This window comes from Phacochoerus africanus, chromosome 15 (assembly GCF_016906955.1).
Source record: "Phacochoerus africanus isolate WHEZ1 chromosome 15, ROS_Pafr_v1, whole genome shotgun sequence".
Taxonomy (NCBI): domain Eukaryota; kingdom Metazoa; phylum Chordata; class Mammalia; order Artiodactyla; family Suidae; genus Phacochoerus; species Phacochoerus africanus.
The window spans coordinates 140,963,650-140,977,028 of NC_062558.1; the positions used below are offsets into that span (position 1 = coordinate 140,963,650).

Consider the following 13,379-nt stretch of genomic DNA (forward strand, 5'->3'; position numbering starts at 1 on the left):
GGGAGCTGGCCGGGTTCCCCTGGGATGGGGTGTGCAGCTGTGGGGGGCACAGCCAGGCCCCGGGGGGCACCCCTGCAGAGAGGCCTGCCATGCCCAGCTGGCTGCCTTGCAGGGCCTCCTTCCGCGGGTAAATCAGGTTACTGCAGCTTCTCCTGCGGGGTTAGGAGGCGGCCCCTAAACCAGGACAGATGGCGGCCCTTCTCCAGGGGGAACGGGCTCATTAATCATTTCTAAATTAGACAGAGGCGGGGTGGGACTGCCCGGGCCCTGGAGCCCACAGCCTCACAGTCCCAGCCCAGCAGGCAGGCCTGCTCAGAGCCAGCTTCTGGGAACGGGGTGGGGGCTGGAGACAGAACTGGTGGGGGAGGCGGGTGGTCCCTGCTAAGGAGGGCAGGGCTGCCCTCGGCGCCAGATCCCCAGACACGGCCGCAGGCCTGAGAGCATTTTGTGCCCAGTGGCCTGCGTCTGCCCAGCACGGGTGTCAGGGTGGCCATGGGGATGCAACGGCCAAGCCCAGACCTTCCGGAAGCTGCTCACCCCGAGGCAGCCCCTCCGAGTCGCCTCCGAGGACAGTGATGCCAGGAGCCAGCTGCTGCGGGCGGTCCGCGGTCATGGGGCCTGCACGTCCAGCCTTGATTCCTGGGAGTGAGTCGCAACACTGGCGCCCACCCGGGTAGGGACCTAGATGCCCCTCACCCATCACCTGCGTTCTCCCTCCCTCCCTCCTCTCCACAGGGCTCGGCAGCTTCTAGAACTCTCTGGGAGAGAAGAGCCAGCCTGCAGGGAGACTGGGAAGGGCCGTGGGCTAGGCGGCAGTCCCCGTGTGCTTTGGGGGGGGACAGCACCTCTATTCCAAGGCTTGGGGCTGCTCCCAGCCTCCTTCTTAAGGGCAAGGGATGGATGGGGCAGGCGCAGCTGTGGTGATGGGCCAGGCGGGCAGAGAGGCCAGTGGGACCAGCGGGGGCACTTGGCTTCAGTTTCAGGGGCAGAGCCCTGCCCTGCGAAGGCTCTGAGGCTTCTGTTCTCATCTCCTCCAGCGCTGGGACTGGCAGCCACTCGCTCTGGGTCTCCGGGCCATGCCAGCCCCTGGTGACCTCCAGCTGGCTCTGGAGATGGAGCGCGGGGCCCTGGTACCCTGGGACCTGCGGTCCAGGCCCACCCGCCGTCCATGGGTTTGGGGTGGCCTTGCCTCGTGGCCTCCATCTCCTCCCCCGTAAATCTGCTCGAGGACTGGAGTAGCACGAGGTTGGATGAGAGGCCGCCAGTGACGCTCAGGGAATGTCTTCCCTGTGGCCCCAGCAGAGACCCCTCCCCGCCTCCCACCTGTCCCCCCGGGGTCTCTCTCCTCTGCTGGACTCGGTTCCCAGGGCAGAGTCCACACAGGAGAGGAGCCTGGGCCCGATGAGGGACGCCCCGCCCCACCCCATCCCCCAGGAGGGAGGCAGGCCCCCCGCCCCGCACCGCCTCTGAGCCTCCCACCTGCTCACAGCCTCACTCTCTGCATCGCTGGGGCCCAAATCTCAGATGGGAAAGTGAGGCCCGAAGCTCGTCACCCAGACCCAAGCGGCAACTCGGGACTCAAACCAGCCAGTCTGGGGCCTGGACCCCGAGGCTGGCGGAACCCCGCTTCTGCCCCTCTCCCTCCTGGCCCAGGGGCACCCAGAGCCCCCACCACGCTCCTGTCACAGGCCCCTCAGGCCGGTGGATGGGATCGAGGCCAGGCAGCAGGCGGGCTTGCTGGAGGCCCACGTGGAAGCACCCTGGACAAGACACTGCGAGGCCTGGCAGGCTGAAGGCGGCTGGCGATGGAGGCCACCCGCCCTGCCTGCAGGCCCTGGAAGGCCGGCCCAGCGCTCTCGGCCAGAGCCTCATGTTTTCTGGCCTCAGTGGAAACCAGCTTTTTCTATCCAAGCCTGGACCCGGCCCATGCTCCCAGAAGGGGCTGAGCCAGCACAAGGCCCACACTTGGCCCTGGGCAGGCCCGTCGTCTCCAGGATTCCAGAGCCTCCGAGCTGCCCGCTGCCTGCAGGTGTGCAGGCCTGGCCAGCCCAGCAGACACGGCTTGGTGGAGGCCCCCTCCGCGCGGACGTTCGTGTGGGCTCCAGCGAGGGGACTGAGGCCCAGGGTTGCTGCTTCCCCCTGGTCAGGCTGGCCCCTGATTCTCGGCCCCACTGCTGCAGACACGCCTGCACTGCGTCTGGGGGCCTGGATTGACAGGGCTTCCTCCCCCTGTTGCGAGAGAGCTGATGGGACGCCGGAGGGGCTCACGGTGGTGAGCGTCCCCCAGTGCCCCCGGGGTGTGGGACCCCCCCCAGAGGCAGACACAGCCGTCCTTCTCCAGGAGCTGCGTTCACGGTGGGCCCGATGGTGGGAAAGGCGGTGCCGTGCCAGGCCCGGCTCCCAGCAGGCCCAGCTGGTTTTCTTCTCTGGCTGGAGTCCACAGAGCCCTGCCTGCCACAACACGGAAGCTTCCAGGACGCCCTGCAGGCCAAGCCAGCCCGCCCACAGGCCAGGCCAGAGGAGGGAGCTGGGACCCGGGCCCTGGACTCAGCCGCTTGCTGGCAGGAGTTCCGGGCTCTGGCCTGGCCTCTTGGTCCGTTGCCTGTGAGGTGGTGACAACAGGTTGGCACCTCTAGATCAATCACAGGGCAGGGTGGGCAGGGGCTGGGCTCCGGGGGGCCACCCAGCCGGGCCAGAGGTGGTGCTGCATGCCCAGCTCCCTGGCTGCTGGCCCTGCCCGGCTTGGAGCTGCCACAATTTCTGCTCCGAGAGCTGGACTAGAATCCTTGGCGGCCACCGACTGGCCTCGTCTGCAGGTCCCTCCTGGAGTCCGCGCATGGATCCAGCCAAGACCTCTGGGCCCAGTGCCCCAGGGTGAGGGGCCCACGTGAACCTCACACGACTGGGGCAGAGCCGTGCGCGGAGGCCGGAGCTCTGCTCTTTCTGGCAGAGACCACGGACGCTCTCCGGAAGCAAACATCGAGCCCTTTCTGAAAGTCACGGGTGGTCTGCCCGTTGGTGCCCAAGGCTGTGCTGACCGGCACCCCACCCACCTCCCCTGGCCCCCCCGGGGGACGGCCTGTGGCTGTGAGCTGAAGCCCCACTGGCCGTGGACCCTCTGCTCTAGGCCCTCGGGCTTCAGGGGCTCAGCCCCCTCCAGGGGGCATCTGCTGCTGGGCCATGAGACAGCCCCAGAAAGATGCACCTGCCACGGCGCACCCCACCCCAGCCAGGGCGCACCCCACCCCAGCCATGCTGTAGCTCACCCCCGCCAGGGCATACCCCACCCCAGCCAGGCTGTACCCACCCCCAGCAGGCCGTACCCGACCCCAGCCAGGGCGCACCCCACCCCAGCCAGCGTGTGCCCACCCCAGCCAAGGCATACCTGACGCCAGCCAGGACATACAGCGCCCCTGCCCTCCCCCCCCCCCACAACACGGCCAGGCCAGGCCAGCTGTCCACTCCTTAACAGGGGAAGCTGAGGGGGTCAGGCCCCAGAGTGGCTTCCCCGGGAAAGAAGGCCCCTCTCCTGGCTGGGAGAGAAGACCACTGGGCCTGCAGGGGCAACACCTCATTCGCCAGTGGAGCTGTCACCCTCAGGTCAAGGTCATGTATCCCCCATACCTGGTGGTCCTGGAGATGGACAGCAGGCTCCGGTGGGTGTCCCACGTGGCTGGCCGGCCCCTTGTCCTCCGAGCACACCTGGACGGGTGGGGGCAGGGCCCTGGGCAGCACCTGGTCTGGTCTGATCAGACCCTTTTGTTGCCCTTGGGACACTGTGGCCAGGAGGGGTCAGCCTGCCTGAGGTCACCTTGGGGTGTGGGTGGAAGGACACACCGTCTCCGTTGGGCCACTCTTGGCTGAGGTCCTTGGACGCCAACTGCTGAGCTGGGGGCTCCTGCAGGCAGGTGACACCCTGGGTGGCCACTCAATGGGCAGGCTGGAGGTCCAGGCCATGGCCTGTGGAGACCACATGGTCACCATGGCACCTGCACCCAGCCTTTTGCCTAATGAAGGGACCACTGGAGGAGTAACGGTGGGCTCAGAGGGCGGGGCAGGCTGCCGCTCACTCCCCAGCGTTTGGGCCCAGGGCGTGCTCGGCAAGACAGGGGCTTCGGACGACCAGGGTGTGTGCCCGGCCAGGCCACGCTGGGCACCCGTCTCACCCCGAGAGCCCCGGCCCGAGCCGACCTCTGCCCCGGCCACTCCCGCCGGCCTGGGTGCTGGGCAGGGCGGAGCATGTTGGCCACGGGGGTGGGAATGGGAGTGGGAGTGGGGATGGGGGTGGGGGTGGAGGGGAGACTCTGCCCCCCTTCCCCTTGGCCCAGCCCTCCCCTCGGACCCACTCTCCTCACCGTGCCCCAGATTCTGCTTCTGGAAATACACTCGCAATTAAACCGAGAAGTCGGAGATCCGCCTGGAGAGCCAAGCGGCAGTTATACAACCCTCACCGGGCTCCCAGTGGCCCAGCGCAGCGGTAAGACGCACGTGCCTGCGGCCACTCCGGTCCTGCTGTGGCCTCCCGGGCAAGGATGAGCGCAGGAGGTGGGGGGTGCTGACTGAGGGAGGGAGGTGGGGGGGTGCTGTCTGCGGGAGGGAGGTGCGGGGGCTGCTGACTGCGGGAGGGAGGTGGGGGCGCTGACTGCAGGAGGTGGGGGCGCTGATGGTGGGAAGTGGGGGGGTGCTGACTGTGGGAAGTGGGGGGCGTTGACTGTGGGAAGTGGGGGGTACGACTGTGGGAAGTTTGGGGGCTCCCAGGCTGCCACCTGCTTGGAGGCAGGTGCGGGGCAGGGAGGTGGTGTGGTCCAGGGCCTGGCCCCCTTTGCCCGGGAAGCTATGGGCCCTCGAGGCTTCGAGCGGAGGGATGGCTGGGAAGCGACAGCACAGAACAAGGTGACCCGGTGAGCAGGCCGCCGCTCGTTTCCAGGCCGAGTCCCGAGGGAGCCCATATGCTGAGCAGAGCACATTGCCGGAGGGTGGGTTTTGGACTGGGAGCGGCCGCCAGGCCTGGGGCTGGACTCCCAGGGCCGAGAGAGCTGGAGCCCCAGGAAGGGCCTGGAGGCCGAGAGGCTGCTAGAGGCTCAGACACAGGGGCAGTCCTAGAGATCGGAGCCCCTCAGGGACCAGGCTGGGAGCTGGCCAGCCTGCAGGCGGCCCGGGCCACCCCCTACCCCATGCAGAGAGTTGAGGCTCTGAGGTTCTTCGTGGCCAACACTAAAACAAATTCAAGGCCCAAAGCCATGAAGGGGGGGCAGGGGGAGGACGCTGGCACCGGGAGAGCTGCACACAGGCCTTGGGGACCGCCATCCGGAAGGGGCCACGGCACCAGCTCTGTCCCGGCCTGGGGCGGACTCTCTGGGCCGGCTGACCCTCCACCCTCCCGGGCCTCCTGCTGCCTCCTGGGCAACAGCTGGGTGTGGCTGGGGCAGGAGGGGCTGTCCCTTGGCCACATCACAGATGGGAAGCTCTGGCAGAGCTGGCACTGGTCACTGGCCCCTGGCAACCAGACCCTTCCAGGCTGGGAGGTGTTTATGGTCCCTTGACCCAGAGGGGCCCAGCCAGGTCCTGTTCCATGGCGGCAGTCCGGCGCCGGGCCTCCTCCCTGTGCCCACCCCAGGCCCCCGCTGCACTCCGGCCCTTCCTCTGCTGAGGAGTCACAAGGTGGAAGCCGTGCTGGGCCGGGCGTTTGCTCTGTTGAAACAGCGCGTGCTGCCTTCCGCAAGGACGGCTCTGTCCCGGGGTCGGTCTGCAAAGGCAGAAGGAAACCCAGGGTCACGTGTACGTTCAGAGCTGGAAGGACCCGTGGTGACCACGGTGGCTGTGTACTTCCAGCCTGTGCCCTGGGCCCCCTTGCCAGCTCTGTGTCTTCTCCAGCAGTGGACAGAGTCCTTGTCACCACCGTGCTCACGCTCTGGCAGGGGAAGCGACGAGGCACGCCTCGGATCAGGCACCACCAGGGTTGGAAGGAGTGTGGCTGAGCATGCGGGGGTGGGGGCAGCTGGGGAGGGGACATTGGATAAGATCTGACAGCACAAAGGAGGCAGCACGGGTACATCTGGGCAGAGGGCAAAGCAAGTGTGAAGGCCCTGGGGCAGGAGACCGTTAGTGGCGGAGCAGAGAGGGCCAGTGAGCAAGGCTGCAGCGTCGGGCAGGTGCGGGGAGGTGGGGGAGGCTGGGGAGGGGACGCGCCAGGGCTTGGCGTGGGAGGGCATCTGCAGCAGGGGGCAAACCTGGCCCCCTGGGGTTTGCTTCCAATGGCCCTGCCTGCACGGGCTGGCCTGCCAAGTTCGCCTCCAGGGGAAACTGCTTATTTGTTTAGGAAAAAATGTTAAGGGACTTTCGTTTCTAAAAGGAGAACCCAGAGCTCGGTCTGGACCTGGAATCAAAACAGAGTGGAAGCGCTCCCCCCTCAGAAGGAGGGCCCCGAGGGGAAAGCTGCTGAGCGACCCCCCTTTGCCTGCGGGGGAGGGGAGGGGAGGGGAGGGGAGGGCCGGGCAGCGCGGGGAGGGGTGCATCAGACCTGGTTTTCATTTAATTTCTCTGATGGCTGGGGAGATTACTTTCACTTCGGACATTTGAATTATTTTATGTAAACTGTTTCACCCTAGTCCTTCTCCATTTTCCGTTGGGCTCTCTGTCTTTTTCTTCTGTTTTGGAACCTCTTCATCCGTCACAAATATTTTCCCGATTTGTCACTGTGTTATTTTTTTTTATTTATTGAAGATATTTATAGATACAAAGATGTTAGCATTGTACACACTCGAATTTATCTGTATTTTCCTTTCGTGATTCCTCTTCAGATTAATGCCTAGAAAGGTCTCATCCAATTAAAAACTGGTGCAATACTTCCATATGCCTTTTTAATTTATGGAGCGGTTTTCTTTTTGATGTGTTCTCTAATCCATCTGAAATTAATTTGTGTGGATACTTGGGTAGGGGTGTAACTTTACTTTTTTCCTCCCGGTAATTAACCAATTCCCCCCGCATCGTGTGCTGAACATTCGCCATGGAACAGTACAGTCCTCCTCGGTCTGGACTTGGAGGGAGACTCTTGGTGAAGGGGCCCCTTGGAGCTGTGGGCAGGGTTTCCGGAGACCAAGAGGCTGAGCCTCCCCCAGGAGCTGGCGCTGGGTCGTCCTGGGCCTGACGCTACCAAGAGTGTCCCTGGGATGGCACAGGGGAGCTGTTTGCAGAGACACCCCCACAGGGCCCTGCCCCTGGGGTAGAGACGCAGCCTGTCCGGAGCAAGCTGGCAGAGCCGGTCCCGCACCCCCACTCCCGTGCCCCCTGGCGGGTGGCCCCAGGAGGCTGAGAGCCAGGCTGAGGAGTTCTGGAAGGCAGAGGAAATCTGAGTTCCATCCATCCCTCGGGGGAGCCCTGAGCCCCTCCCCCAAGGCAGTCACCGGATGGCCACCTGCACCCCTCGCAGCCTTGGGGCCCGAGGCTGACCTGCTGGGCAGACAGACGAGGCCTGCAGACCAGGCTTTGCTTAAGCTGCATTCGGCCCCGCCAGCTCCACCCCCGCCCGGATGGACAGACGGACAGAGTGGCAGGGGTTGGGGAGCCCTCCTTCCTCTGCCTGGAGTAACTGGGGATGGAGAAACATCTGGACCTCACTGGCTCTTTCACACACAGTGTTACGCTTGTAACCAAGTTACCAAACTTGGGAAGAGGCAGGAAAATAGGACCCACAATTAAGAGGAAAGTAGACAGTACAAGTGGACCAGAGGTGATTCGGAGGTTCGAGTCAGCAGACAAAGGCTTTAACGGGGACGAATCTGTTATACCACACAGGAAAGATGGAACAAGTAGGTGAAAAATGGGAATTGATGTCTTAAAAAATTAAGGTTTAGATGATAAAAACATCACACGGAAATCGCCAACTTCAATATTCAGGCTCTGAAATGAGTAATTCACTCATGGCTTTAACAGTGGAACACAGGCCTGTGACCTGGAAAAAGCAGGTTAATAGAAAAAACCCAGACTGTGGCACGGAGAGTAAAACCAGAGAAGCAGGTGAGGGACGCAGGCGGTGGGCGCCACGCTCTGGTCTCCTTGCGGCTGGAGCTCCGGAGAGAAAGGGGAGACACCGGTGCAGACGGCCGAGGGCAAAGAGGTGACGCCCTAGACGCTTCCAGAACGGGGGAAAACCGCCACCTCGGGGATTCAAGACGCTCTGCAAACCCTGGCAGAAAGATCAAGCTAATGAAGAATAAAAGATACTCTTAATTCCAGGAAAACATAAAGCAAAGGCAATCGAATCAAATCACAGTTCAAAGCTAAGGCCTGAATGACATGCACCCAATGTGGGAACACAATCACCAATGCGATGGAATGAAAAATTGTCACTGGTCCCCAAAAAGGGGGGAGGAGAGGTTCGTGGGTCTGTGGCGGTGGAGCCCACGGAGGAGGGCTTATCCTTCCCCTTCCACACGGGGAATCCGAAGCAGAACACCTCAAACTGGAAAAGCGAGCAATGGTAGGGCAAGCGTGCCATTAGAAATAGATCCGTAAATACCGGGGGAATTTCTAGAAGGAGCTGAAAGCAGGGCCTCTGGGGAGCAGGAAGAGAGAGTCATTTTCTGTTTGTGTTTTTTTGGTTTTTGTCCTTTTAGGGCCACTCCCTCGGCACATGGAGGTTCCCAGGCTAGGGGTCCAATTGGAGCTGTCGCCGCCGCCGGCCGACACCACAGCCACAGCAACGCCAGATCCGAACCGCATCTGCAACCTACACCGCAGGTCACAGGACACAGGATCGTCATGCAGGCCTGAGGGAAGCCGGGGGTCGAACCCACGTCCTCATGGATACCAGTCGGGTTGTTAAAACTCTGAGCACAGTGGGAACTCCAAGGAGTTAAGCTTATGTTATAAACCCTCAGACGGTTTTGGCTTTAAACATTGAGTACGTTTTATTTTGATTAATATCAAGATTAATGAATATTAAGAATTACCGGATGCCTTTTGTGGTGTCTATTGATAATCAAATTATCACATTTCTAATCGAACCTGTTGATGTGATTAAATCATCGATACAATTTGGGCTGTAATTTTAACTCATTCCCATCCCTCCTCAAGGGGTACATTTAACATACTCGACACACTGTTAATTTACTATTGTGTTTGAACTTTATGTGCTAAGAATTTATCCTTATGTATTTATTCATAGCCGAGATTGTATCATAAGATTTTTCTCGTTAATGCCATCTTTGCTAAATCTTAATATCAAGATTAAATTCGAAGCGTAAAATTTATTGAGAAGATTTGCATGTTGTCGTCAGTTATCAATTGATAGATGATAGATAGATAGATAGATAGATAGATAGATAGATAGATAGCACTGAAAATACCTATCCCTTAAATTTTGAAATAATTCATGTATACATTTGCTTTGATCTGGCACCACTTATGCGAATAATTCCTTGGCGGCCCTTCCCACTTGTCCATGGTTGTTCATCTATGAAAGTTTTCAAGTTTCCTGGTGAGACAACTTTGCAAAAGTGCATTTTCCTGGAAAATTACCCCTTTCTTTGAGGTGCGTAAACTCATTTTCATGGTGTTGTCTATGCTTTCTCCTATGATTTTTATGTTATTATGCTATTTTTAAGGATTGTTTTTGAGCTTTAATTCTGTTTTGGAACCAAATGCCGTTATTCAGACTGACTCCACATGTGCCTGACTTCGAGACTCGCTACGTGGTCTAAATCTCAGGACGTGCCCTCGCCATCCCGCGCGGTCCTTTCTCCTGCGGTGGCGGGAGGGGGCCCCCCACCCCTCGCCGCCCCGCAGCCAAGTCTCCCGCGGATGCCAGTTCGTTCCTCCGTGGCTCTCCTGCCTCCGTGGGCTCGCCTCTGCTTCCTTTCTGTCCTGCAGCCCTTTCGGTTCCAGCTGGTGTTTGGGCGGCCGTCCGCCCTTTGCAGACCCTCCCTTGTTCCCTGAGACGCGTCTGTCCTCGCGCTTCCTCGGTCACGCGGTTTTAATGAAAGCACCTGCTCTTCTCTGTTGGAAGCTACTTGGTAAAATATCTTTTCCCGCTTCCTCTGGGCAGCTACGTTCTCCGTCTCTTTGGATGGAGGATTTTTTTTACAGGGCCCAGAGGTATTTGGGGGTGTGTCGCGGGTGCGTGTGTCTGTGTGCACACACCTGTGGGATGCCCCGTGCACGCCTGTGTGCACACGTGTGAACACAAGTGTGTGGATGCGGATGTGGATGCCCTTTGGAGTGTGTGCGTTTGCATGTCTGTGTGCCCGCATGTGTGTATTTGTGTGTTTGCGTGTGTGAATGTGTGTGTACAGCCCAAGTGTGTTTCTTATGTCACCCAGGAGAGGCCAGAGGCCCCATGACCTGGAGAAGGTCGCTGTCTGTGCACAGAAGCTGCCAAGACGCTGACACCCTTGGCTTCTGCTGCAGCTGAGCGCTCGGTGCCCGCGCCCTGGCTGCCCCTACCCCGGCCACCCCTCAGAGAGGCCCCTTGAGAACCCGATGCCAGTCCCCCTGCAGCGAATGTCTGAGCAGGTGACTCCTAAGACCCGGCTCTTTCTTCCCCAAGGGTCCGAGGGGCAGCCCAGCCCCTTGGCTGCCTCCAGCTGGGCTGGGCCCCAGTGGACGGGCAGGTGGACTCCTGGGCTGGGACCAGGCCCTGCCTGCTGCCTGCCCTCCGGGGGGAGCGTGTCCAGCCCCGCACTCTTTGGGGTGTGAGCTCCCACCGCGACAGATGAGCCCTTCACAACCGCAGAAAGGGGTGGGGCTGCGGCCCGTGGCACTCAGGGAAGAAGTGTTTGGCAGCAGTGACATTTGCGGTCACCTGGCTGGCCCGTCACAGCCGTGGGTCCTCAGCGACTGGGAGGGTCTTGGGGACTGTGGCTGACTCCTCTTGTGACCCAGGCGCATGGGAACGGGGGCCCTCCTGGACACCCCCCCACCACCGGCTGGCAGCCAGGCCCCTGGTCCACTCTTTGCCCCCAGGTGGGTCTCAGCCCATGCCTGCCTGACCTCTAACAGGTGCCATCCCACCCCCATCTCACCGCTCTGGCCTTACTCCTGATGACACCTAGTGCCAGGCCGTCCGTGGCAGGGCCTTTGGGGAAAAGCGGGCTCCTGAGCCATCTGCTCTGGCCACGGGGCCTCAGGCCTCGCCCCGCCCAGCCCTCCAGGCCTGGCCCAGCCAGGGCTGTCAGCGGAACTGCCGTGAGCCGTCACGGTGGGTCCCGCTAGTGCCAGCTGCCCTGCTCCCTCCGAGGTGACCTGGAAGACCCCCGCCCCTTCCAGGGCCTGTGTCCTCTGACGGGTCCTGAGAAAGACCCCAGCCCGGAAGAAGTCAGAATCACCTGCTTCCTGGGAGCCTCCTGGTGGAGCCACAGGACGTGGGATTCCGGACACCCAGTAAGCTATAGGGACAGGCCACGTCCAGGAAATGCTGGTTCTGTAATGTTCTGGCCCCAGGAGCCCCAAACCACAGGTCTTTTGCTCAGAGGCAGCCAGGATCGGAGGTCACCGAAGGCCAGCCTGGTAATTCCTGCAAAGCCACCAGCTTCCCCCACCTCTGAGCACAGCACGCTCTCCAGATGGCTCCCGCTATTTTTAGGCCTGCAGTGTGCCCAGGGTGGGAAGACCCTCCCACTGCTGCGGCCCCGCGGCCTGCAGATGGACAGCCCTGCTTCACGCTTCCTGCGCCTCTGGGGGTCACAGAGCCACAGCCACAGGGCTGGGAAAGAGCTGAGGCCGGATGGAGAAGGTGCTGAGCCAAGGAGCCTGGACAAAGGGCAGGGCCCTTCCCATGTCCCCGGGTCCTCCCGAGGTCAAGAAGGCCAGGCCAGGGGGAGGCACAGGCTGCTGGGGAGCCGGAGCATCCCCGGGAGGAGCCAGGCTGCTGAACCCACCGTCACCTGCATCTGGACGGGAGTGGCCTCTGGGCCACTGCACGCGTCCAACTGTGTCCTGGGCTCGAGGCAGGCAGAGCGAGGCGCTCTGGCCCTGCACTGGGGCTTAAGGAAGGAGCGGGGTCCTTGGAGCAGACCCAGTTCCCGGCCTCAGGCCGCTGTCCTGCCCCACAGAGCATTGCCAGCTGTGTGGCTCTGAGCCCAGCAGGGCCACCTGGTCCCCGGGTCACTGAGCAGTTCCTCATGCTCCTCAGAGGCACAGAAGGGGCACTGTGTGCTCTCACGGGTCTGGAGCCCAGCAGCGAGCTCGGAGGTTCTGGAAACCCCACGTGGGGCACAGCGAGGAACTGCTGCTCCAAGGCTTTGTCTACACGGCAGGCGGCGGGCGGGGTGTGGGGCCAGATACAGGCCCAGCCTCGGGTGGTTGGAAGGGTAGCCAGAAGCGGCCGGCAGACAACCTGACCTGGTACCCGGTGAAGCCAGGAGGGTCCCCCAGCCCCCAGACTCCAGAAGCATCGGGACGGGCGGTGGCTGTCTACAGGGGCCTCCGGGACCCCACCCCAAGGCCCCTGGCTTGTGGGCCGCATCAGAGCCCCAGCCCGGCCCTGCCTGACTGCAGCGCCTGACCTCCAGGTCCGCTGGGGTGGCCCAGTGCGAAGAAGCAGAGTCAGAAATGAGGGCCTCCACGCTGGCCTGTTCTGAGCCCTGAACCCAGCAGCACTCCCTGTGCCCACGCTAGGCGGGGCCCCCCTGCAGGCCAGGGAGGAGGGGAGGAGCACGGGGTGAGAGGGAGGCAGGAGGGGCCTCGGCCTCACCCAGCAGTTACTCCTCCAGCTAAGAGCGAGCAGGACAGGGCCTCCTGAGCCCCCAGCCTCACCGCACAGATGCCGCTGGGCCCAGGACCCCGGTCACAGCCTCTTCTGGGCATCCGCTGAAGGGGGGGGACCCTGTCCTCGGCACCTGCTGGGAGCTGGTGGGTCTGGTGAGTCCTGCGGGTCAGAGGCTTTCTGTTGGGGGTGGGGGGGTGGGGGGGGCTCGGCTCACGGGCCATCACCTGATCAGGAGGAGGCCACCATCCTGAGAGCGAGGACAACCTCCCCAGTGGAAACACCTACCCCAGGGTCACGCGGGGGGATCCGAGCCAGGCAGGGGTCCAGGCAGGGGTCCAGGCAGGGGTCCGGATCAGGCTGGAGCCGAGAGGAGCCCCCGGGCCCGCGGCAGCGGTGGGGGCGGCACCTTCCGAAGCGCTGCGGGGTGCCGCGGAGCCGGAGCCCTCCGGCCGCGACCGCGCACGTGGTCGTGTCAACCAAGGACAGCGGACGGCCTGCCCGCCGTGGCGGCTGCGGAGCCCGGAGCAAGCGTCCTGCCCAGGTGCCCATGACGCCCTTAGGGAAAGCAGCTGCCCCGGGGAACACGGCATAGACCCCGTTCCCGTGAAACGGCGTCCTACAAGGAGCATCCACAAGCGACCCTCCACCCCCAGGGCTCCCTGGCGTCACAGAA

General features: G+C 62.3%; 1 protein-coding gene across 1 annotated transcript; it reads left to right on the forward strand.

Moving 5' to 3' along the window:
• Window positions 1-361: 361 nt before the first annotated feature.
• On the forward strand, window positions 362-3,321 carry LOC125115882 (uncharacterized). The gene is made up of 2 exons (XM_047760580.1): window positions 362-2,622; window positions 2,817-3,321. The coding sequence occupies exon 1, from the start codon at window positions 1,706-1,708 to the stop codon at window positions 2,606-2,608; it is 903 nt and encodes a 300-aa protein (XP_047616536.1). The 5' UTR covers window positions 362-1,705; the 3' UTR covers window positions 2,609-2,622; window positions 2,817-3,321.
• Window positions 3,322-13,379: the final 10,058 nt, after the last annotated feature.